This window comes from Durio zibethinus, chromosome 3 (genome assembly GCF_047325235.1).
Source record: "Durio zibethinus cultivar Kanyao isolate XHJ-2024 chromosome 3, ASM4732523v1, whole genome shotgun sequence".
NCBI lineage: Eukaryota > Viridiplantae > Streptophyta > Magnoliopsida > Malvales > Malvaceae > Durio > Durio zibethinus.
This window is the reverse complement of record NC_143164.1, coordinates 37,217,127-37,242,004: the sequence shown is the minus strand read 5'-3', so window position 1 is coordinate 37,242,004 and position 24,878 is coordinate 37,217,127. Positions and strand designations below refer to the sequence as shown.

The following is a 24,878-nucleotide window of genomic DNA, read 5'->3' as shown; positions in this document are numbered from 1 at the left end:
TCTTACATTTGAAACATGTGAAAGCAAATATAGGAAATTTCTCCTCAGGTTCTGTCTGTTTCTCTCTCTCTCTCTCTCTCTCTCTCTCTCTCTCTCTCTCTCTCTCTCATGTGCATGCTCATGCAAGCCCATGATTTTTGGGGGAAGCAGTGAGATGGGCTTGGTTTAACATGATCTTCACCAGGAAGAAAACAAGAACAAGTAGTTTCCATGGCCTCATGCAAGCAGTAGGGCCAGAAGCATTTATGACAATTTGTTCAGAGATCGAAAACAGGTTTTTCACAGAAGAAGCTCAATGGATTCTCAATATCAAGAACTGGAAAAAAAAAAAAAAAACTGAAAATAAATTCCCTGAGTCAGATAACAATGGAAGTACTCAGCAGAGATCTGACACAACACAGAAGAGTCACTCTACAAATTTGAAAGTCTTCTGACAAAAGTAAAAATGCATTTCGGCACAAAGCATAGATGATATGGCCGCTTAAATTCCCCACATAGAGGAAGTCACAAATAATAAAGTTTAGTCTAAATCCAACTAATCCTTTTCATCCAGTTCTGCTCATCAACAAGTATCTCTTTTTGGATGGGTGCATAGCTACCAATTAAGCTATGACTTACCATACTTTAAAAAATAATTAAAAAAATGTCTTGATAAAATATAAAAATTTAGACATCTTTTCGTGCATCTTGCAGGTAACCAAGTTCAACCAACTTACGAATAGATGAGTTTAAACAGACCTGTCTGATACTTTAAAAATTCAGTTCTGTTAGAAGGAAATTGTCGGAATAAGCACACACAACTGTCTGAAACAGGAGCTTCCGGCCGCATAATATTTATTTCAGTAGAGCCATGTTGATGGCTGAATGCCCCTGGAAAGAAATCAGGTTGATATAAGTATAACTACCAAAATTATTATTACGTGAATTGTTACCCACACCGAACAAGTGTGTTTCAGAAGTTTCAATAGAAGGCTTCTCGTGATGGACAGTTTGTTTGGGAGAAATAATTGAAGGATCTTTTGCATTAGTTGAGCTAGTAAAATCATTGCTGGAAGCAGACAAGTCATCATTATCATCTATGGTCTGATTAGCAGGAGTAGCAGCTTGTTTCCAAGAATGACTAGAAGCATCTAGCCTAGCAGTTGAGCTTTTAAAATTTCCAATCTCCAAATGAATTGTCTGATTCATCAACAGTTTTTCTATCAGGTGCCTTGTTGTTGCCTGTTAACCATTGATCATCTGGAAGCCAATCAACGTTCATGGAGGGGGAATTAAGAAACCCTCTGAGCTGTTCCAGAATCCATAACGTCAACAGTTGCATCAAAGTTTTCACCTTGCCGAGTTAACTTTGAATCATCATCATCAGTGGTTTTTTTACCAGGGGCATTGCTGGCACTGATTTGTGCGTTATCATCTTGAATCCAGTCAAGATTCAAAGAAGAAGAAATGTTTGCTTTGTCTATTCTCACCTCTGAAGTGGAATCACTCTGCATGTCATCTTGAAACCAGCTGTTCGTTTTCGATTCCCAAGAAGTTTGATTGCCTTTTTCTTTTTCATCAAATAAAATTTTACCCTGTCCAAAGACAATGTCCATGTGGGAAGAAAGATCCTTAGAGGAACCTACAGAAGAATCAAATAACTGGGAGCTAGTAGCATTGTGATCAGTTTTAGAATCAGCAGAAACAGAGCCACTATTCTTAGAATCCTGATAATTCTCAAACATACTAAGGTTTTCACGCGATTCAAACGTATTACTTCCAGTAGAATCAATCTCTTTCTTTAGGGATGGTAACGAAACAGAAACTCCTTTTCTTTCAGTTAACAAATAATCATCAAGATCAAGTCCAATCAAATTCAATGGATTATTCCTTCTCAAACCAGATTCAACTTCATCAGGCTCGGCATCTTTCCATCTTATTTCCAAATCCAAAAGATCAGATAACAGAAACACCTCTCGAGGCCCTCTGTTCGATTCATTCCCTTCTAAAGACTCTCCCACAATTTCCTACAATACCCAAGTTTTATTTTATCAAGAAATTTCAATGCCCTCATTTTTATAGGATAAAATAAAACTTAAAACAGGAAAATAATATAAAAAAGACGAGCTTACAGATCCATCTAAGTTAAGGGAGTGGAGGAACCAGCTGTAACCGGAAGTGGACTTGAATTTGATAGGCTGAAGTGGCACGTCGATATTGGTCTGGTGTTTGCCGCAGAAGATGCAAAGGAGGGAGTCGGGGCCTCGGAGGAGATGGGCATTGCAATGAAGGCAGAGGAGATGGGGAGAGTCAGAGATTGAGTGACGGAGGGAAGGAAGAGTTGAAAGCGACGACTCCTTTGGATCGTAGGAAGGGACGTTGGCTTGCTTGCGAAGTGAGATCTGTAGTTGGGTTATTACATCCTTCGGGATTTCAACAGCCATTCTTTTGCTTTACCCTTTTCCCAGTTTCTGTCATCTCTTCATCTCATTGCTTTTCATTTGAAAGGCAGGATTTTGATTGAGTGTTGGCTTTTACTTCCAGAGTTCCGACCAGGATTCAATTTCTGTTTTTTTGAGATCAAATTGGTTGAAAACTTGTGCTGAAACCCAACTCGTCGAGTCGAGCTTATGGGCTTGAGTGAGTGATCTGAGAGGTGTCTAAAATGCATGGACTTGAAGAAGCCTTGGCCCATGGCCCCATGCATGCAGCCATGGTCATAAGTCCTAACACCTACGTGTTGTTGCCAGAACAGTTTGTGACTTTGTTCCCGTTCACATTCTCTTCATTACAACTTCGATCAATGAGTGACAACCCACCCGCAAAATTATGACTGTCAAAAACCGTGGAATCAAAAACCATAAACAAGGCAAATAAATCGGTGTTGACTGTCGAGCATGAAGAAGTAGAGTTAGGTTTAACATTTGCCGAATACTGCATCATATTGCTCTCTGAATCTATAAAAATTGATTTGGGTAGCTTGAAAAGTGAAGAAAAAGAGATGGCAGTGAACCAGACGGCGGCGTTGAAGGTGGGGTTGGGTCTATTGGGCCTGTGTTTGTTCGGCTACCTAGTGGGTCCGCCGCTGTACTGGCATTTCATGGAAGGCTTAGCAGCCGTCAGCCACTCCTCCAACACTTGCCCACCTTGCCTCTGTGATTGCTCTTCCCAGCCTCTTCTCACAATCCCTGAAGGTATTTCCAGATCTGGGCTAGATCTCTTCTCTTTTCTTAATGAGTTTGGCAATTTTATGTTAACCCAATATTCCTTTCCAATCCAGGTAGAATTTTTGTGAAATTCTGTGTGTAATTTGCTCCAAAGGCATAATCTTTTACTTAACACATTTATATTCCATAACCTGGCTATGTAAGTACTGCTTGGTAATGATGCAGCTAATTGTTGAAAGTTGAGACTTATGCCTGTTTTATGCGTCCTCACATGTGTGGCATGCTGTCCTAATTTGGCTATGCTAATTTTGTGATTCTGTCTTAAATTTATGCAGGATTGAGCAATGCTTCCTTTGCAGGTCAGTTTCCGGTTTCTTTATCATGGATTTGTTTATTGGAATATGGAACTAAGTGACTTAGTTCAAAGAAAAAATTGGTGATTTTTGGTTATCCGTGAGCGTAAAGCTTGTGATGTTTAGAGATGTCCTAAGTTAGTTTTTCTTCCTATATCTGCTTGTCTAACTAGCATGTATCAGTGAGAGAGTGAGAGAGAGGATCAGGTTAAGCTTTACTTTTCCTTGTCTTTTGGTAAGCATGTATCTTGGCTGTCAACTCAATACCCTATGACTACAAGAAAAAGTGGGAGAGTTCGTTAGGAAAATTAGAGAATGGTTATCACCGGCTTCTTCATTTATTTCTTTGAATGTTATGCCTTTTGGATCACCTCTAACTTTAGCTTGACAGCAGACAGATTCAGGATTTCTTGGTTACTATATGACCATTTTTGCTCATATCAGTTTCTTTTAGCTGTCAACTGTCCTTTCACGGATGTTTTGCCTTATATATCATGAAGTGAGATCAGTAATTTTCAATAATTCATCTTATCCTTCTGTTTTATTCAGTTATTGCTCTCTAGTCACATGAAGAACTCAACATTAATTACATTCTTGTAACTTATTTCAATTGAAATTACTTGATAATTGATATTGTGGTAATATGTGATCTAAGGTAATTTGAATATGGATGTAATACTAAATGTAGTAACCTTCTTGTATTGTGTTGACAAAACCACTGCCTTCCTCTAAAGATTTGTACAAATTGCGGATCAACTGATTTTATTCCAGGGTGATATGTTGGTGTGTTGAAGGTTGAATTTAAATATTCTGCAGATTGTGCAAAGCATGATCCAGAGGTGAGTGAGGATACTGAAAAGAACTCTGCAGAACTTTTGACAGAAGAATTGAAGGTTAGAGAAGCTGAAGCTTTGGAAAGTAAGCAACGCGCTAACATGGCACTACTTGAGGCTAAGAAGATAGCATCACAGTATCAAAAGGAAGCAGACAAGTGCAATTCAGGGATGGAAACATGTGAAGAAGCAAGGGAGAAAGCTGAAGCAGCAATGGCAGCTCAGAAGAAATTGACAGCAATGTGGGAATTAAGAGCTCGTCAAAAAGGATGGAGAGAAGGGGCTGCCAAATCTCATATGCAGTTACAGGGTAATGTTCAGTCTGCCTAATTGATCCACAATTGCCTCATAGAAAATTACTAGAAAATGTATTTGTTTTTTCATACTGCTCCGTGTTCTACACGTTGATTCTGCAGTAACTTATTGCATCTTACCGCTAAGCGCCATGTAATCATGAACATTGGTCCACAACAAAATGCCACTATGCATACTCTTATCTAATCTATCATCACTTTGCCTTTTCAATGGCTGTGATTTTACTAGAGTCCCCACTAATTGAATCATACCTTTGAAACATGCGAGCTAGAATTAATGAAGCTGACTGAGTCACATAGTCCTTTGCTGCACATTGCTTATTTGACTCGCTCGGCGACCCGGTCTGTGGCCCATTCGACCAGAACAAGTAACTCAGCAAGTCTTTCCCATTCCCCACGAACCGGTCAGGTTTAAAAGTCTCCGGATCATCAAAAATTTTACCATCTCTCATAGCCAGAGGCTGATACCCGCACAACAACTCACCTTTTTCTATGTTAAAAATCGAGTCATGAGAAGTGAGTTGAAAATCCTTCCTAGCTCTTGCATATTGAAGTGCAACAGGCGGGTTCAACCGCAACGTTTCGTAAACAACTGAGTTCACCAGCTCCATGTCTTTCAACGAGTCAAAACTCAATCTTGTTGCTGTCGACCCAGATGTTTTTCTCACTTCTTCTCTTAACCTGGCTTGTAACCCAGTTTTGTCACTAGCTATTTTGGCGAGTAATGTAGGTAAAAAAATGGAGAAGCCACCATAGGCATTGAACCCAAGAACAAACAGCAAATTGTGGATGGAATCGGACTTCGAAAGGCCGAACTCCTTTTCACCGCGCTGCACAACATCTTTACCGTGCTGTTCAACGAAGTTATAGAGTTTTTGGTAGCCTCCACTTACGAGTGCAAAAGGGTAAGTGTAAGAGTGAAGAAATATCTCTTCTAGGGGCTGAATAACTCGGATAGGGGTGGTGGGGAGGAGTTGGAGGGCGAGCCATATGTCGAGGGTGAAAGTAGCGGAATTGGCAATATCAGCGTCGACGGCAGGGTCGGCTCCAACGAGGGACTTGCAGAGGAAATTGAAGATGAACTTTTGGAGATGTGAGAGGTAAGTTGAGCTGCCGTTTTTGGAGATATCGGATTCAATGGTGTCGAAGAATTTGTCCAGGTTGCCTATAAGTTCTGTCACCCACACCTTGGAGCCCCGCTTGAGGATGTCCATAGCAAAGTTCTTCAGCTGTTAAAGATATCAAATGGCAAATATGCAATCTAAGTAACATAGACAAATTCCTTAGGGAAAATAAAATAAAATGAAAGATTTTACAAAAATTACATACAAACAGAACACAAAGAATCTATCTTGATTTAGTGTTTCATGGCAAAAAAAGAAAGGATCACCCATAAATATGTGGTCCCTTGACACTGGCACTGATCCTGTAGTGGCCCAGGATCCTCAAAACAGCTTTAGCTTTATGTTGATTCATCCAAGGATTGTTTACAATATTGGTGGGGGAAAGTTTATTTGATTTTTGTTTGTTGAATTCAAAGTTCTGAAGAACCATTCGAACTCCGCTTTTCTTTAATGATTTTTAACAGAGTCAAAGCCTTATCTGATCTCATCTGCAATAGAACATGATCTCACTTCTCCACCGATTGTTACTTTCCCGTTTCCACATTACAGCGTCATAAAATCTTTCAAGGTCGATAGAACATAATCTTATTCTTACCTCATAGCAATCTAACAACCAGAAAACGACCCTGAATCCAGAAAGCTATCTAGTTTTGAAACAGATTGCAAGGGAAACAAAGTAAGAGAGAAGGGAAAAAAAGAAAAAAAAGCATACCTGGGCATGTTTTGGCTCAGAGGTGTCAAGATAAGCACAAACCCTGGAATTTCCAGTGAAGTTGACACTGGGCATGAAATCCCCTACCAAAACATCCTTTTTCTCCACAATTTCCATGTCGAAAAGATGAGCAAAGGACTTGCAGTCAACAATAGCTATGACGTTGGGGTTCACTCGCAGAAAGAACGGGAAACTTGGAGGAACATTGGTACGGAAAACGGTGCTCTTGTGCCTCTCCATTCTTGATCTGAAGAAGGTGTCCTGTCCTTGGAACCAGAAGTAGTCTAGACGGTCGGATATTGGTCCTACCAAAGGCCAACCATGTGTTCCTGGGATTGTACGAAGCGGGAGGTTGGTTGGTGAACTTCTTGATGATGGTGCTGAGAGTGACTGACTTGCCAACGGTGTAGAAGAAGAAGAAGCAGGTGATGATGATGATGGGGATAAGCTCATCATTCTGCTAATCATCATGGTAGCCATGGCCATGGAGCTCTAACTAGAGTTCGACAATTTGTCTTTGTTTCTTTTAAGAGGGAAGAGGGATCAGATGTGCAATTACCAAACAAGTTTGGGTTTCTGATAGCATGCTCATGAGGGATTCATTACCAGGGAAAAGATGGAAAAAGAAGTATGAAGGTTCTGTTTGGATTTTTTTCCAATGATGCAGGCCAATTCATGTTTTAACTGTATATATTGATTTTTTTTATAGTAACTGTGTGAAACTCTTTTGGACAGTGTTTTTGTTTTCAGTCCTTATGCTTTGGATTCTTCTTTTATTTTCATTTTTTTTTTTGGCCAATTCTTTTGTTTTAATTAGTAGAAAATTTTACATGAAACATTATTTTTAGTAAACCTTCTTTTCTTTCAAGACATGTCATATAATTATATTATTAAAAATAATTAATAATTAATTATTTAATTATTACATATAATATATAATAAAATTGTTTTGTTTTCCGTTAAAATCAAATAGCAATTTGCAGCTATCAACAATTCTCAGCCTAGCAAAAAATCAAGACCTGACATAAAAAAAAAGCCAAACAAAACAAAAACATCGCCCGCTGGTGTTCCAAACTTGTCCCACCACAGCCATTATTGCAAACAACTTAGTGCAAAGATAATTATTAGGAAAAAATAAATAAAAATTTTGTTTATATAATGCAATTGAAGAACCGTTCATGCAATTTTTTTTTTTATAATTTTACGAATAAATAAGTTATTTAATTTTTTAAATTAAAATAAAATATATAACATCTGATAATTTAAATAATAATTAAAAATTATTTATTTAAATTATTCCAATAAAAAATAATCAATTAAACTCAAACTTAAAACTTTTATATCAAAACAAATAATTTTTACTAATTGAATCAAGCTCTTGTTAATCAACCTCTTACATGTATTTTTTTTATTTCTCTACATCCACATTTTTCTTTGTTAAAACTTAACAATCTCAAAATCTTATATACATACAGAAAACTCTCTTTCCCATTACCTACGATGACAATTCACACTTGGGATAACCTCTAGATTATAAGGAGCCAAGGTTTGAAAGTTGGCACTTAATAAGGATGAAAAAAAAAAATGAAAAATTCAAAAATTAATTTGAAATTATAATGTTATGGTTAATTTTTTTTAATTTAATTCAAATCAAGTTTGAATATTAAATGTATATATTATATTCAAATCGAAAAATAAAAAACTTAAAAAAAAGAATCGAATTATATATATTTTAAATTTTTATAAAATAAAAATAATAATTTTATATCAAAATTTATTTAAATATATTAAAATTTTATATTAAAATAATATATAAAATTTAAAAATTAAAAACTAATAAACCGAATCCAATCAAATTAATAAAATTTAATATGAAAATTTAATTCGAAATTGAATTAAATTTTATATTTTTATAACATTATATAATATTAAAAAAATAAACTAAATCTAATCCAAACTATTACCTTTAATTTTAAAAGTCCAAACCCTTAACAAAAAAGGAAACAAGAGCTATTAAAAATATGGTTGCCGTAAAAGTTATAGATGTGCATACAAATATGTGGTTAGAAAGATTAAAAAAAAAAAAAGTGTTTTATAAATAATATCGGATTTGAGAATTCGATTAAAATTTTTTTATCGCATTTGTAGACATATTTTATTATTAAATTTAATTTTTAAAAATTTAATCATAAAGTAAGAGTTAAATCAATTTTTAATCAAAATTGACCATTTTAAAATGTTTTAATTTATAAAAGGAAAGCACCGAAATAATGGAGAGCACATGTGATGAATCATTGTCCGGAAAATTTGTGTTCATAGTTATTTCCTTTAAAAAGTCATAAATGCAGCCATTGAAGCGGTCCCCGTCTATAAATCTATCCCATCACATGTGTTTTGCAGTGTTCCCTTCTCAATCTCCATTCTGCACCACTCCCTCCATCAAATATCTGTCTAAAACAAGACATCTTACCTTACACAAGACATGACAAACACCATCAGCATTTTTCACGTTTTCTTTGGCTCTTCCCTTCTTTCTTTCCCAAAAAACAGTGTCGAACGTTGTTCTTTTCATAACAAAACTTAAATGTTTAGATATTGAATTGAATTTTTTTCACAAAAGGGATCTCCGCCTAAAATTTAAATTTTAAAATTTAAACTTATTAATGACATCTATTTGAACTAATCTCCGAGACCTAAATGGATCCTTACATGTTTCAAACAAGCAAGCGAGTTCTATCCTTTAATTATTGGTGTGAAGTTGGATCCTATTAATTGTCGTATAAAACTTAGAATAGAAACAAGCAAGCTGCTGATGTGGGATCCAGTAATCCATATATCTCAGATATGAGCCACTTATCAATTATAAATCTCAGAATCAGCAGTGATGACAATCCCAAGTTGTGGCACATATCTGGGGGGCATATTTTCTTATAGATAAGGAGCAAAAATAATCCAATTCTGTACTGTAAAATGTGCAGCAGCTGGTCAGAAACAATATGCTGTCAATAAAAATCGACTTAGTTTAGAATGAATGTGGGCTTTGTGAGATACAGAGCATCAATTTCTTAAGTTTTGAGCTGCGGTCTTTAAGTAACCTAGTTAGAAGTATGAACAAGATCAGGCTTACAACATTACCAGTAGCTCATCAATTGTTGCCGAGCTACCAGGTTAACAAACATTTTTACAAGCAGTATGAGTTGAGAGATGATCTAAATCACTTCACCTGGGCGCTTATCGCTGTGGCGGAAGTTTTATACCAAGATCATCCATGTTGGGACAACCTAGGATGCTCAGTCCATGCTCATTGGCCAAATGTAGCAGGCATATGAAACACAGATGAGGAGAGATATCATCAATTGTTGCAGCAGCTTTGCAATCAACAGGAAAGCTAGCCAAGAGATGCTTAAAAGATACCATTTCTTCAGGGCCCTTGCAAAATCAAACATGTTCAAAGTTAGAATTCACAACTTCATTAACAATAAAATGAACACAGCCTAACACAAAATACATATGTTGCAAATTGAATGTCTCGATTCCTGCTTTGGGACATTTCAAGATAATGTCCTTCCCTTTTCAGACAACCCAAAATCCTGCTTCTCTATATTCTGAATTGTTTTTACATTTCAAAACTCTTTAGCAGAAAAACTATTAGTTTAAGCATTAAACTATTAGTAAAGCCCAAATCAAAGGTTTTTCTTATAACTACAGTCCAAACTACAAAATTCAATTTGGGATGAAGCAATTAAAATTTTGCTTCCTTGATTCTTTTGCCAATAATAAATAGTCAATATACCAACATGACATCTAAAGTTGGGGTAACACACCCAAAATAAAAAAGAATAACTCAATTCTTAATCATATGGATTAACACCCCAAAAGAAACTTTCAACTTTTATGAATAATAACAAAGTTCTTATTGATGAAGTTTTGGAAATAAGCTCCCTTTTGATTATAGGTAGGAAATAGAACTAGAACAAGTGAGTTATTTATCAAAATCTTCATATACCATGCAGTTAATCAAAGGGTCCATGATCATCAATTAATTGCCTCTGAAAACGAAACGAATGTTACAAAAAGCAATATCAAATTGGTATACCTGTAATGATGTTCCTGGAGATTGTTGTAAATGGCCCCAAAGAGTTTCTTTCAAATTTTGGACATCAACTTGTTTAGACGTCTTATCATAATGTAATTCAATTTTACTAACCTGAAAATAGGATAAGAAAAATGAGAACCAGAAAAGAAGTAGCATTTAACTACATATTTAAGACATGAGATAAATCTTAAATTAAAAATAACCCATCACAGGGCCTATTATCTAAACCCTCAAAGCAGTAGTGGTTGTAATTTACTAAAAATCCAAAATATAGTCCCTATAACTCCTTGTTTCTCTCAAGTGGGCACCATCAAGGGCTCACATGGAGAAATAACAGAAATAAAGTCTATAAGACTAACCTGATGAGGCTGAGAAACAAGCATACCAGAGTCATCAACATCACTATGATCAATTTCATTGTCAAAACCACTAAATACACTTTGCTCTTCCCAGGATGGCTGTGGATCATAGTTATCACACTGCTCACTTGACTTGTCTGAAAATCATGTAAGATGTGAAGATAAAAACTATACCATAGTATATCAGTAAACGGCCTGCATTTTATCATCAATACAAACATTGAAAACAAGATCTAATCTATGAAAAACAAAACAGAAAGCAACTATTAAGATGAAAATATAAAAAGAAGCAAGGAAAAAGTTCTGTGTATGTATTTGTGAGCCAAGAAGAAAAGGTTTTAAAAAAAAATCATAATCAAATTAAATATTTTAAAATATTTAAAAGAAGTAAACATTTATGTTATATCCCAAAGCTAAATAACAAGTAAAAACCAGTTTTTAGCTATAACTTATTTGGAGAAATGATTGTCAGACAAAAATTAACAAAACAATATGCATGAAAATAAGTCCTCATACATACTGATTTAACTCCAAAAAAAAAGGATTCTTGTCAATCATGTAAGATTATTCCAGGCTAATAAGAAAAGGTTCCATAGATACTTCTATGTTCAAAGTTAATAGGAAGAGAGATAAGGGTGATAAAGGTTTCATTTATCTAGGTTCCTGACCCCATCTAACCCGATTAACCAGGATTCAGTGCGAGATGAAATGAAGCAGTGCTTCTCCTTTTCATTTGAATAGATGGAAAGCGAAGTACAAGATAACTTGAAACTGTATCAGTATACACTTTTATTTTATTAGAGCAAACTTTTAGTTTTAGTTGGAAAAGTTAGGAGCACAACAGGAAATATAAACACCTTCTCTAGGATAGATCTGTCCCTTGAAACCTTGAAAATCTTCCAAACAAGGAAGATGGGAGCTGCCTACCTCTTCTCCCCATAGCTAACAATTGAAAACAAAAGGAAGAAGTGGATCCCTCGAGATATGAGAATTATATTCAAAAAACAACTAGCATAATATGACATAAACTACATAGCAAGTCCTACCAACATGGAATAGGTAGACTCGAATGATAGGCAGTTCACAGACATTCAAGAAAAATACCAAGATTTGAGAAGTATCTATGAGAGAACAAAGAATACCTGACAACTTTCTTCTCCTTCTTCTACCAAGGCACTGCAAAAGAACATGTATCTTATGTCAAGAAAGCCAAGTGGGAGAAAAACATTTCAACAAAAGTCACATTTTAGTAGCAAACTGGTGGCACACATTACCATCACATTGGGTAAAAGAAACAATTTGACAAGATCCTCAGGTTGATAGTGACAATCTTCAGGAAGCTTTGTATTACAAGATGCTCTGTTTGAAGGTAGAAGTAAAGACTTGGGATTTTTGGGAGGCGCAAAGATGTCTGGCATTTCGTTATCCAAGGCTTTTGTGAAATCAATATCAGGCTCAGCTTGTTTCTTATTTTTGCCTTTCTTTGTTGTTAACACTTCTGTAATTTCTTCATTAGAGACATCCTCAGAACCTATGATATTCAAACTAAAAATCATGTTAATGAACTAGCAAAGAAAAAAAGGTTGATCAAAGATAGCACCTTCCAATGGCCCCATGACATGTACCTTTAGCTTTTCGATATTTCCAATGATCAGGACCAGCCCATGCATTTTGTTTCAAAGGAAATCCCAAGCTCATGAGCAAATATTCATCAACCTTTTCATATTTGTCGCCTGCATCAGGATTGTTGAAAGAAAATTGCTCGGTATCCTGTGGAATTCAATTACAATTTATAAATAATAAGCATACAATTCTATTCTTACCCTCTTCCAATAATTAAGAGAAGGGAATGTGTTAAACCTCATCATAACTTGTAAAAGTTGGCTCTGCCTCATTAAAGTCCTCATCAACAATGCTTGGTTGGTCATCATGATCAAAACCATCAGCTTCAAAACTCTCAAATGCAACACCATCAAACTCACTTTTATTATATATAGTATCAACTTGGTCTGTTGATCTCTGGCTGCAGGAAAAGTTCTCCTGTGGCCTTCTGTTATCTTCATCAAATAGATAGACTATATTCTTGAGAGTCGGTGAAATCTCATCCTTTGCTCGCATGTTCAATACCATACGCTCAAGGTATTCTGTCAAAAGATCAAAGAACGACAGCCATCAAAAACCTAAGTTTCTCAGATAAAGATGTCAAAACACGCCAGGGAAAACCAAAGACAAACCTCCAGCAAAAGATAGATCGATTGTTTCAGATATATCTTGTTGATTTGAACAAGGCATTTCCTTCCCTGGCACTTCGAATGAATCAAAGAGAACCCAACATCCAGCATAAACACCAAGATTATTCAACAGCAGACCCTTGGCTCCACCTTCATCAAATTGTGCAGATGTTTGATGATAGAGAGGATCAACTGCAAATGCAACTGAAAACAAAAAGATGGAATCATAATCAAAGCTTGTACCTCACACCGGAATCAAGATTGTTGGCATGTGTCATTACCATCAAATTTCTTTACATTAAGAGCCTCAAAAGAAGATTCCAATGTTGATAAAGCTGACATCTGCAAATATAGACATTTATTAATATATAGTTAGAATAAGAAATTTCTTTAAGTTTAAAGACCACAAACCTTTTTCTCTGTCTCTTTCTTTCGATTGCCTTCCTGTGCGGTATCAACATTGGCATCCTCCACCACAGAATCTGGCATTGTAACATAATATCACATTTAGCTAGAAATCTGGCAGAATAAAGCTAATCAAGTCAACAGATAAGAAAATTTTGACCATAACCTATTCTCATTTTTCCATGAAAAAGTTTATTGATAATATAAGTATGCACTAATCGAGGTTCTAGAATTTTGTGGTTGGTTCAAACTTCAATCTTGTCGAATAATTAAATAACTTAGTATCATTGTATTAGACCTAAAGTTGAAGAAACAGAGGGAAACTCACAAACCATGAAATAAATGTATGCTTTGTTCCTTTATTTACCAGTTTTGCAAAACCAAGAAGCTAATCTGAAGAAAAGCAAATGCCACAGAGTGCTTTCATTGACAAATGAAAAATCAGACATACAAACTGTGATAGAGAGAAATAAGCTGGTACCACTATAAAAGAAACCCAACCTTGCTCATTTTCTTGACCTGCTCTGTTTATCCCACCAAGAACCTTGTATGCCACTGAATGAACCGAATCCACTCTCAATGAGTAAATCTTAACACCAGCTTCCAAAGTACAACTGGCCTGTACAATATAAAATGAAACCCATTCATTAAACATGAAGAAAACGGTGATAACAATATGAATTACTAACCCATAATTTTTTTGGCATTTTTTCTCCAAACATTTCTAAAAGTTTTTGCTTTCACAGTTATAACCATTGGCTTCAGCTGCATAACATTTTCACAGCAGTTACTCATAGTCTGAAACATGGTCCCTTGAAAATGCAGATGCACTGATTCAGAACATCATTCTAGTAACTTCTTGTTTCAGCCTAAGCATCAATTTTCTTCAGTTTAAAATTGCTATAAAATTAGTAACTAAAACGAAATGCCTTTCCCAATAAATAAGCAATAAAAAGTGCAACATTTTTCCCTCAGAAATGACCTATTAGATCCCCAACTTTTTCGTTTGAATTTTTGTTCGAATTCTAGTTCTGGGTCGATTCAATATCCTTTTATTCAATACTCTACCAAATCAAACATAAGAAAAATGATCAACATACTTTTTGGAAGTTCGTCTCCGCATCATTTTCTTCGTCAACCTTGATAATATCAGGAAGATGGTCTATTAAATTCAGCTCCCAAGTGTTCTTTTGATTAATTTTCTGCCCCAAAAAAAATTAAATGCAGAGAAAATGACACTAAAATTCAACCACCAAAACTCCAATGCTATCACTAACAATTTTCTTAATTTAAAAAAAATACACAAACGTAGTTAAATTTGTAATAGAAAAAAAAAAACCAATCTTCATATAATTAAGTAATTGGGAGAGAGAAAGGGGAATTAGAAACATTTTCACTGGCCAATTTGATGCAATTTTGGAACAACTCGAGAATCTGGTCTTTTGCGAGGCAAGGATCGGGATCTGTAGGAGGCTGGGCATGGTAAGCGACGGACTTGCGGCGGATGGCGGCTGCTCGTGCGGCTCGAGCCTGGGCACGCTCGAGTTTGTCGTCGTTAGAGCCCAAGAAGAAGGGGCTGGTGGGGGATTGGATGCGACAGGCAATAGGGATCCTCGGCCTAGGGTTCGGGCTTAGGGCTTCGGCCATTGGCTTAGGGGCTTAGGCTTTACTTCTTCAACGGGGTTGACGGAGCCTGGTTCAGTTCAGAGCACGTCTATTTGAATTGAGGAAAAAGAGAGATTTTCTTTTGTTATTAAAAAATTATAATAAAATTGTTTTTTTTTTCTTTTCTTTTCCCTCCAATTTGTGCTTTGAATCTTGATTGATGAAAGGTAATTTTACGGTGTGGCTCTGTGTTTGCGCGCGCATTCAGAGATCTATGAATCAAGACCGTTTGTTTATTTTACTTGCTCTCAGCGCATTTCCCACTGACCCTTCAATTTTCTTGACAAAAAAAAAAAAAGTTCCATATTTCCATTTGGTTTTTGTGTTTTTACGGTTTGACAATCGACAATTATTCTCGACAAACAATGAATTTAATTGTTTAAAGTAGAAGTGTACATAAACAGTATCGGATCGGATAACACTAGATTATTACTTTTAAAATATTGTTTCAAATTCGATTCAACTCAATTTATTTGGATTTGAATGAATTGGGTTAATAATAATTTTTTTAATCAAATAATAAATTAACAAAAAAAAAATGTTTTATATTTATATTTAAATAAAAATATTATTAAAATAATAAATTAGACTTCGATTTAAAATTTGAATTTAAAATCGAATTTAAATCATGCTTAACATGTAAATATCACACTAAAAATTAAAAAAAATAGTTAAGATATATTAATTACATATTAGATAAAAAAAACTTGTTAAATTTATAAATATTGATGTTGTACATTTTAACAAATTGATTTCATATCAAATTTTTTAACGGATAAATATGATAAATTAATCTGATCACTTAATAAGATATCGAAATAAAATAAATGATAAAATCTAATCATATCAAATACTTAAAAAAAAAAAAAGACATAATAAAAATTATGATGAAAAATCATAAAATAATATGAAACATCATAAAATTATGTAACGAATAATATCATAATAAACCCTTAAAGTTTAAAAAAAAAAATTAATCTTAAATCAAATTGATTTAATGGGAAGACGCATGATTAAACATCTCTACGAATGGAAACCTGACTCGACCCATGTAATGCCATGGTCAAAATTTTTCTCATCCCCTAACATATATAACACATATAAATAAAAACCATAATGAAGTGGTTTTTTTTTTTGTTTCTATTTTCCCAAAAGATCTATTTATCCATAGTTATGTTATATTTATGTTCTGTACCAGTGATATTTAAAACTGGTTGGGAGTGCAAGACTAGACAATCATGATTCATGAGCGTAGCATAACACAAGGAGTTTCAAAATGTATTACCAATGAAAATGGCATACATTTGGCAGAAAGAAATTGTAACAATGGCTGTGACACGAGATTTGAATCCATTCTTTGAGCAATTCCTCCATGACTCCCATCTTCCAAATATTATTCTGCTTCATTTTTTGTGTCAAATTTTACTTTGTACGACATGTGAAAGTCCTGTAAATCATTTGCAGCTGTAATCTGAAAGCTTTTAACAACTAATATATGTTCTGTTTTCCTAATTCTATGCTATTACGTTATCAAGTTGCTGCATCAGATACAACAACAGCAGCAGCAGCAGCATCATTGAAGATGAATGAAGCTCTCACTCAGTCAACTGGCGCACGGCTGCCCAAGGAGTGAACTTCCTTGCAAATAGAAAACAAGGAGCTGTTGTGATATTAACATGGCACAGCTCTTTCTGGTCTTCATGCTCATAATAAACATGGTTGATGTCCTGTGTCCATTCGAGTTTGGTTAACTCATAGAATAGTGGTATAAAGCTAGCCAATGTTCATTGCTCAGTACACCCCTTTATTCCTTGGATTAGTCGGGGACTTGCATCAGCGTAAGCGAACTGAAAAGGGTGCCATGAGCTCATTCCTCTCCATCAGAAGATTGATTCCATAATGAATAAGTCATTGTTCTTCGTTCAAGCTCATTTTCAACCCCACTAATCTAATTGTACAAGTAAAAGAAAAGGATGGGAAAAAGGTATACAGCAGGGAATCCAAGCTTTGATACAGATCATTAACCTGTAGAATAGCAGTTTAGTTGCTTACTTTGAGCAGTGTCTGGATGTAGCGTTCATCAGGTATACAGTTATGGCCATTCTGAATATTCTGAACTAGCTCCTACGCATAATTGCTAACAAAATCAATCACTTGATTGAACCACAAAGAATTTTAATTGTATACAAATATTAAATGTTCGATTCAGAAGTGTTTTGCCTTTTATGGTAAGACTTGGTTAACTTACAGAAGCCTGCAGCATCTGCCTTCTCTTTCTTAGGTCTGCAGGCGGCCAACGCTGAAGACAAGTAACACCATTAGAAGCAATCTAAATAACTGCATTCAACTGCAGTAGAGTAGTGCTCAAACCAGATGAAAATTGAGGGGCTTGTAAAATGAGGTTTTCCATGGAGTACCTTACAAAATTTCCCGCAAACAGGAAAGACAATATCATCATCTACCACAATTGCAGCATGTTTTCTGATCAACGCGATCCACTGAAATAAATACAAGTAAATTTTCATCATAGACAAATCAAACAACTGGTAAAAACAAAGTTTTATGTTTTAAATCACAGAAGATTTTGAAATAAACAACTTATATTATAGAAATGCCTGAAAGTTGTTCCTTTTCATAGAACTTTTATTCTGAGATCCTTTTCAAGATGCATCCACTTGAGAAATATAGCTTCCTTAAATGGTGAGATGAAAAATGAACAGGTAAAGGAGATAGAATGGAAGAACCCGAGACCCCTTCATTTTTCCTCTAGTATGATGGGTGACATTGCAGGACCGTAGCGATTTTCTTTAACATCAACAAAGCTATACAAAACAGGCTACTGCAGATTCAGCTTAACTATTGCATATGCAATTAGAAGATTTGTTACATCACTGAGAAAATTCAAACCAATTTACTCTATCATTATATATACCTGTCGACAAAGCTATTGGGAGAAGACATCAAGTAGCTGTACACATAGCTGAAGTTGTACAAAGGTATGCAGCTGTAAAATAAAGAACTCATCATGAAACAAAATTAAGTTGATCTATATTAGGAATAAGAGTTTCAAAATATGCACCGCTACTAACCTATCAGAGAGAAGTACAAATCTCTGATTTGCTGGATCATCTAGGACAGCTTCAATTAGTAATCTCTCTGCTTCTATCATACTTGTTGCTCCCCATAATACCTGCAACATGAATATCCATAGCCATTATGAAAACCAAGCACTTTGGATTTGAAGTATACAGATAAAAGCAGTCGAAATTAAAGTAATCAACTTATTTCACATATCATACCTGATCACAGTATATATCAATAATACAAATTCTAGGTTAAATTCCTAGTATTCTCCATCATACAACCAATTTGGACTCATAGCAGGATACTTGTTTGTAAAGTAATGCAACTATATGCAAAGTATTAGCACCTGGTATTCGGAAACTGAGGCTTTCAAATCAGCAGAGGCTGTTCAAGTATTAGCAATGTACCGGAATGCTATTATTCAACTGGCGACCATAAAAGAACGCTGACCGTGTGTTCGATTCGTCTAAAACAAAACGAGGTTCCGAGTGAACATAAATTGAGAACATTCCCATATCAACATTCTGCAAATTTCACCATTCACAAGGAAGACAAGCGATAAATATCTTATACACTTCAAGCTTCAAAGCCTACATCACAATGTAATATTCATTTCCGGGTTTCTTCTATTACTTGAAAGAAAGATAAAACTAAAAACCTTGAAGAAGGTGCCCCAAACAAAATCCAGAGGCAGGTTTGCGCGAGCAAGAAAGAGAAAAGCGATCTTAGGAGTACTTTTAAAGGGATCATCATCTAAAACACGAGATGAATGATAAATAGAGATCAGAGACCGAAGGGTGGGGTGAAAGTGAAGTCTGAGGAAAGCCAAAAGAAAGAGCACAAGACAGACAAGGATGACGAGTTTTGAGCCAAACTTGGAGAGTTGGCGTGCAGGTGATAACATTGCTCTTTTCCTCTTCATGGCTTAGTTTGCAATGTGAATGGGAGAGTGAGGGATTTTCGGGGTGACAGCACTGAGATTGGAGCAGAGCATTTATATATAGGTTTAACTGCATTAGAGTAGAATGAAGCGTAAAGCTCCTTAGACTTAAGAGTTTGTTTTTTGATGGAAATCGAGATGGAGTTTGTTAAGAAAACCTGTTATAGACTTGCAGTAAAGCACGCGAACGTGTTTATTTGCCACATTCAGATTTCAATTCAGGGTTCCTCCGGTCGTATGCTATTAGGTGTTAGAAGGGATTGCAGCCGGGTAAACCATGCTGAGTTATAGCACAAGTACTTGGTGTTTAAAGGCACTTTCTCAAAGGCAATTTTTCTTGACAGATCTCTTGGGAGAATCTGAAACTATAAAGATCAGTTGCATTTCGAAAGAGGCCTTGAGATACATCCAACAATAACTAATCTCACAATTGCTGCTGACGGAAAAGGAACGATGTTGAATACTTGAAATCTTGCATTGAATCTGCTGGATGGGAAACATTTTGAGTACAGATCCCAATTGTTCACATTTACATTTCGGGCTCTTGGCCAAAATGGAAATGAAAAACAAATATAAAATGACAAATAAAAATTAGGACAATAAACCTGAAAAAAGGAAAAACAAAAAAAAAAAAAGAAGAAGGTTATTTGCCATGCAAATATTTTGATAAAACTTGCAGCAGCTTTCATAGGAGACATATCAGGTGCAAACACCTATCAGTGTAACAAGTGAATGAATAAGTCTGGGAGGATATTCATTACTATATTCATCCTAAGAATTGGCAAAGCTATACAATCCAAATTGTGAAAGATATAGTATATAAGTGATGTCCACGGTTAACAGAAATCAGTTCCACTTTACACGGTTTCAACAATAGAAACTTTAAGTTTGACACCAGCTCTTTCTTCCAATCTTTGTTAAGACTGATGTGTACTCCATCCCATTACTGAAAAGAAAGAATCAATGTTGTTTATGTAACATCCTAACCAGAATTCCGCATCAGAAAAGCTACTATGAATCCCAATAAAGCACCCGCAACAACCTGCACCATATCATATACATCAATTATTTTGCCTGTTGGTAAGATTGTTAAAACACTTAAATAAATTGTGTCTCCAGAATGGATGCTACCCTCCTTTTTCTTTTCCCTTCGTAGATTTTATATATTTGCACCCATAATCCCATCTTATTTATGCAAAAGAAGGCTTATATCACTTATTAGCCTCAATTACACAGCAAAAATTGAAGCTTCACTAAGTAGTGTAATATTACTTTAAGACTCAATTACACAGCAAAAATTGAACCTTCACTGAGTAGTATAATATTACTTTGAGGGTGAAATAATCTCCCCAACTATAATGTGCTTCTCCTGGCTTAACAAGTAACAACCCATTTCTTTAAGAGAAAATAGGAAACAAAATGATTGTGCTCTATGGAAAGCCTGTTGTTTTGCAGCAGGGAATTAATAAGTGACTTAAGACATCCAGAATTTCACTATTATATCCTTAAAAAAATAGAGAAGGCAGGGTTGCCAAAAGATGTAAACAGCAGTCCAAAAAGATTCCATGATTTGACAAGATAAAAGAGTCTTTTTGCTTTGGAGATTTCACCAGTAGACTTTGAAGCCTTGAAGAAATTGTTTCTTCCTATCTTTTGTTTTTGGAGTTAAATCATAATTTCGCTATTTGAGTTTGCTAAATGTTAAGGGTGGAATACCATGTAATGTCAGACTTACAAACTGAATGACATTTATATTAGTCAACTACAGTGCTATAATGGGAAACATATGCTTTTGGAAGAATTAATGAAATAATAAGCAGTTCTTGTAACCAAGAAGCGATAGTTATTTTAACTACTTGTGCAGTGTAGAGAGTAGCAGACCTGGAGGGGAGTATGCCCAAGTAATTCACGCAGAGGCCTCACGCTAGATAATGGATGTTCAGGAGGAAACTCACACACAATTTGATTCAGCAACTGTAAATATGGAAAGAAAAATATGAACACTGTATAAGGGCATCGGAATATAGGTTAATAAAAAGCGAATACACTTTGCATCTATATATCAAGTGGAATGCAACTTACTTCAGCTTGACGACCAGCATGAAGTCGGACGCCTGAGGCATCATACATCACCTGCATATAATGATATATCATCAACCATTCTCCATATAGTAATAAGTGTTAGCTCAAAGATTTGGAATAAACCAAGAGGCGGGTGAATTGGTTTTTAATAAATTTTTGAAGTACAATAATCAATAAGCACAAATTTTGCTAAACAATTAAACACAATAAATGAAAGTAAATGAGAGATAGGGATAGAGAATATAACACCGAGATTTATAGAGGTTCGGTCCTTTCTTAGACACCTACGTCCTCTCCCTTAGCCTCTCTTGCCAAGGAGTTCAATCCACTATAAGTGTTGAAGATTACAACCAAGCTTCTCTAAGCTTTACAAACTCAACACAATATAATCTTAAGGGTTATCCTCCCCCTTAAGCTTACAAACTCACAATACAGAAATATGAAGTGTTTTGAAAACTCTAAGAAGCTCTCAAAGGTTGGGTGTTTGCTAATTTGAAGTACACAGTGGTATAGACAACAAAATAGAGAAAAACTGATATGAATTCTGCACTTTTCTAACTTGGAACAGCTTTGAATGCTTAAGCAAATTGGTAGGTGAATGGCAATAAGTTTCCTTGGCTCTTGTTCTTCTTGGGTCTGCAGTGGAATGCTTGATTTATAGGTAGGAAGAAGTTGAGAGCCGTTGGATAGCATTTAATGTTTCAAACCTGTAAAAATTTCAAACAAAAAATAACCGTTGGGAGTGTTTAGCCTTCAGGGGATCGATCCCTTGTCATAGGGGATCAATTGGTTCATGTTGGAGAAGGCTTGATTTTGTGCCTAAAATGCCTTACCCGATCAATCCCTTTTAAGAGGGGATCGATCCCTTTTTTGGGTTTTCGAACTTGGGGAACATTCTGTCTGAGCAACCAATCGATCCTTTTAAGAGGGGATCGATCCCTTTTCTTTGGTGATCGATCCTCTATGTGGGGGTATCAATCTGTTTTCTGAAAAATTGCACGATAAAGACTTTCTGTATGAAAAAGTGATCGATCCCTTGAATGAGAGGATCGATCCGTTCAGCTTGAAACCCCAACCAATCGATCCTTACAGGGAGGGGATTGATCGGTTTTTGCCAAAACTTGAGAACTTTCGGTTCTGGATGAAGACAGGATCGATCCCTTTTGCTAGGGGATCGATCTGGTAAGGAGGGGATCGATCCCTTAAGGGAAGGGATCGATCCCTTCTATCAAAACTAGCATAAATCATGTTTTGTTCCGAGAATTTGAGTTGTTTTGGTTCTAAAATGGATTTTGGCAAGATAGAAGGGTGGAAAAATGTTCAATTTAAGCTTAGAAAATATTGATTCAAGTTAGACAAATTTTTGTTTTGTCAAATCAAAATTCTTAATCAATTCAAGGCCAATAATAAGTATCTAAATTCTTTTTGATTGAAACCACTTTCAAGTTAAAAATTAAAGTTTCAGAAAAAAAAGATGAGCATCATAGGCAATATATTGCAAAGATTTTGATAATGATCCTGATTAGGTTCACCCATATTTCAGGCTTCTAAAATATGGAAACTTTGGTCTTCCAAACATAGAGCATATGAAAATTAAAATACCTATCACTAACATTCTACGCATAAAGCTAAATGTTAGGTTTTAGTCTTCACGCTTTCTATTCTCTGTTGTTAAACAAGTGGGTCTCCAGGTTGAACCTAACAAAACTGCCTATCTGGTCTACAGATTTTAAAATTAGATTAAAAGAAAAAACACAAAACAAAAGAGGCAAGGCAATAAATAAGACAGGTCATATGTGAGAATATCACCACAAGGAAATGAAAAGTTAGGAAGCACATACAACACATGCCAAGACAACTGCAATTGCAAAAGCTGGTCCTCCTGTCCCATCCTGTAGACCTATAGCAACTGCAAGAGCTGTCACAGTGGCAGAGTGTGATGATGGCATACCACCTGAATCAATCATCCTCTTAGAATCCCATCTCCTTTCTTTAAACCTGAGTATCTAGGAGAAACAAGTTCAAATATTTGAGCTACAATTCAAAAAGCATTGGACCAGTGATTAAAATCAACTGAAACTCGAAAACCTAATTATGCAAGTGAACAAAAATTTAACCCAATAAAAAAACCATGCACAACAATCTAACAGCAAAATCATTGTGTTAAAGGGTTACAAAGAACAAATAGCGGTTGATAGTTAAAGCGTATATCAAAGCTAGACCTAACGATTCGTGAATTTATATAGTGTAAAATGCTAACATTTGTGTATTTGTATAGTATTTTAAACAACAATTACGTGTTTCATTTGATTTTGTTAAATCTATATATAATTATTACTAAAATTTTAACTCATGTTCTCTTCCTGTCCTTCTATCATATTCACATTGCATCACGGTGTCATATTTTAAATTGTCAAGTCTAATCAAAGACCTAACCAAATTCCAAAATATTCCAAGATTCGAACTTTACAACTTTCTCATCAAACAACAAACAAATAGCGATTCGAAATCAGCAAAACAGGGATTTGAATGTAGTATATTCAACTGAAAAACTGTGATTAAGACATAACGAACCAATTGGTGAAGAGTTTGAGAAACTGAGCAAGAGCGAAGGCGAGGAAGGCCGTGACGAGAGGGAGGTTGCTAGGAAGCAGGTTAGAGGAAGGAGACGACGCAAACGACGTCGCTCCGGTGCCGCTCGAATCTGCTACCGTCATCACCTCGTCCATTTCTCTTTTCCTTTCCGGCCTCGTAAAAGCTTCGGATCTCTGAGTCACAGGAAGCCTGCCCAGGTATGGCTTCGTCAAAGCCTGGCTGCAGCCTCGGGCGACGACTATTCAGCAAATGGCACCGAAGTCAGAAAAAATAAAATGAAAGGAATGGCCCACGGGAGGGCAACTCAGGCCCACAACTGGGCCCAATCGTTTATTCTTTTGGGGGGGGGGGGGTTGGAATAGTTGAGAAGGAAAGAAATAAAGAATTTGTTATTTGGTTAGTACTTCTACTATTTTAAAGATTAGGGCAACTGCAAAGAAAAATTTATGCGGCAAGTTAATAAAAAAACTAATAATAATAAATGCAACTTTTTTCAAAAAATAGTTTTTAGATTTTGTTTGGTATTTTTTTTCTAATAAGTTCAAATGATTCTAACAAATTTATAAGAAATTATTTTTTATAATTTTTAATAAATTCAAAATAATAATAATAATAAATGTAAATTAAAAATATATTAGTAACTTTTAAACCATTGTACTTGTAATATTTTTATTTGATTAAAAATATCAAAATTAATGATCAAAACTATTTTGTGAGAATATTTGAATTTTTTTTTTTGATCCAAATTAAAAAATATAAAATTGAATTTTGTTTCAAAAAATTAATAAATTTGATTCATCATTTAATATAAAGTGAAAAATTTTAAATTCTTTTATTAGAAAATTTGAGTTTTTGGTAATAAGAACAGCTTATTAGTAAAAAATGAGAAAGAAAATCAACAAATGAAATTTCACTCATAGGAATGAGCAAGAACAAACT

The 24,878-nt window shown here is 35.2% G+C and overlaps 5 protein-coding genes and 1 pseudogene across 10 annotated transcripts; 1 reads left to right on the top strand and 5 right to left on the bottom strand.

Moving 5' to 3' along the window:
- Positions 1-49: 49 nt before the first annotated feature.
- LOC111283664 (uncharacterized) lies at positions 50-2,746 on the bottom strand (annotated as a pseudogene). Its single transcript, XR_016341096.1, has 2 exons — positions 2,112-2,746; positions 50-2,006 (listed from the first exon to the last, which is right to left on the bottom strand). The product of XR_016341096.1 is annotated as an uncharacterized LOC111283664 (transcript).
- Positions 2,747-2,753: 7 nt separating this feature from the next.
- Positions 2,754-4,857, top strand: LOC111283665 (uncharacterized). The gene is made up of 3 exons (XM_022872238.2): positions 2,754-3,173; positions 3,482-3,505; positions 4,316-4,857. The coding sequence occupies exons 1-3, from the start codon at positions 2,981-2,983 to the stop codon at positions 4,660-4,662; spliced, it is 564 nt and encodes a 187-aa protein (XP_022727973.1). The 5' UTR covers positions 2,754-2,980; the 3' UTR covers positions 4,663-4,857.
- LOC111283662 (fatty acid 13-hydroperoxide lyase, chloroplastic-like) lies at positions 4,649-7,157 on the bottom strand. Its single transcript, XM_022872236.2, has 2 exons — positions 6,483-7,157; positions 4,649-5,875 (listed from the first exon to the last, which is right to left on the bottom strand). The coding sequence occupies exons 1-2, from the start codon at positions 6,966-6,968 to the stop codon at positions 4,841-4,843; spliced, it is 1,521 nt and encodes a 506-aa protein (XP_022727971.2). The 5' UTR covers positions 6,969-7,157; the 3' UTR covers positions 4,649-4,840.
- Positions 7,158-9,477: 2,320 nt separating this feature from the next.
- Positions 9,478-15,466, bottom strand: LOC111283625 (condensin complex subunit 2-like). 4 transcript variants are annotated; one of them, XM_022872193.2, is made up of 13 exons: positions 14,963-15,453; positions 14,674-14,775; positions 14,075-14,192; positions 13,580-13,650; positions 13,450-13,510; positions 13,172-13,372; positions 12,798-13,081; positions 12,563-12,707; positions 12,212-12,468; positions 12,080-12,113; positions 10,938-11,074; positions 10,579-10,689; positions 9,478-9,911 (listed from the first exon to the last, which is right to left on the bottom strand). In XM_022872193.2, exons 1-13 carry the CDS (start codon positions 15,218-15,220, stop codon positions 9,714-9,716), a joined length of 1,977 nt encoding a protein of 658 aa, XP_022727928.2. In that variant the 5' UTR covers positions 15,221-15,453; the 3' UTR covers positions 9,478-9,713. The 4 variants fall into 4 exon arrangements, 3 of the variants coding, with proteins under 3 accessions (XP_022727928.2, XP_089614922.1, XP_089614923.1); XR_016341095.1 differs by lacking the exon at positions 9,478-9,911 and having other exon boundaries at positions 10,938-11,132; positions 14,963-15,466; XM_089758796.1 differs by lacking the exon at positions 9,478-9,911 and having other exon boundaries at positions 10,964-11,074; positions 14,963-15,464.
- A 1,125-nt stretch (positions 15,467-16,591) lies between these two features.
- Positions 16,592-19,778, bottom strand: LOC111283598 (glycosyltransferase BC10-like). 2 transcript variants are annotated; one of them, XM_089758795.1, is made up of 8 exons: positions 19,421-19,778; positions 18,669-18,846; positions 18,328-18,428; positions 18,171-18,242; positions 17,656-18,074; positions 17,487-17,537; positions 17,291-17,362; positions 16,592-17,186 (listed from the first exon to the last, which is right to left on the bottom strand). In XM_089758795.1, the coding sequence occupies exons 5-8, from the start codon at positions 17,764-17,766 to the stop codon at positions 17,106-17,108; spliced, it is 315 nt and encodes a 104-aa protein (XP_089614921.1). In that variant the 5' UTR covers positions 17,767-18,074; positions 18,171-18,242; positions 18,328-18,428; positions 18,669-18,846; positions 19,421-19,778; the 3' UTR covers positions 16,592-17,105. The 2 variants fall into 2 exon arrangements, 1 of the variants encoding a protein (XP_089614921.1); XR_016341094.1 differs by lacking the exon at positions 19,421-19,778 and adding an exon at positions 18,981-19,399 and having other exon boundaries at positions 16,592-17,537; positions 17,656-17,736.
- A 145-nt stretch (positions 19,779-19,923) lies between these two features.
- LOC111283728 (uncharacterized) lies at positions 19,924-24,385 on the bottom strand. Its single transcript, XM_022872326.2, has 5 exons — positions 23,919-24,385; positions 23,186-23,342; positions 21,345-21,395; positions 21,144-21,236; positions 19,924-20,304 (listed from the first exon to the last, which is right to left on the bottom strand). The coding sequence occupies exons 1-5, from the start codon at positions 24,071-24,073 to the stop codon at positions 20,245-20,247; spliced, it is 516 nt and encodes a 171-aa protein (XP_022728061.1). The 5' UTR covers positions 24,074-24,385; the 3' UTR covers positions 19,924-20,244.
- Between the last annotated feature and the right edge of the window lie 493 nt (positions 24,386-24,878).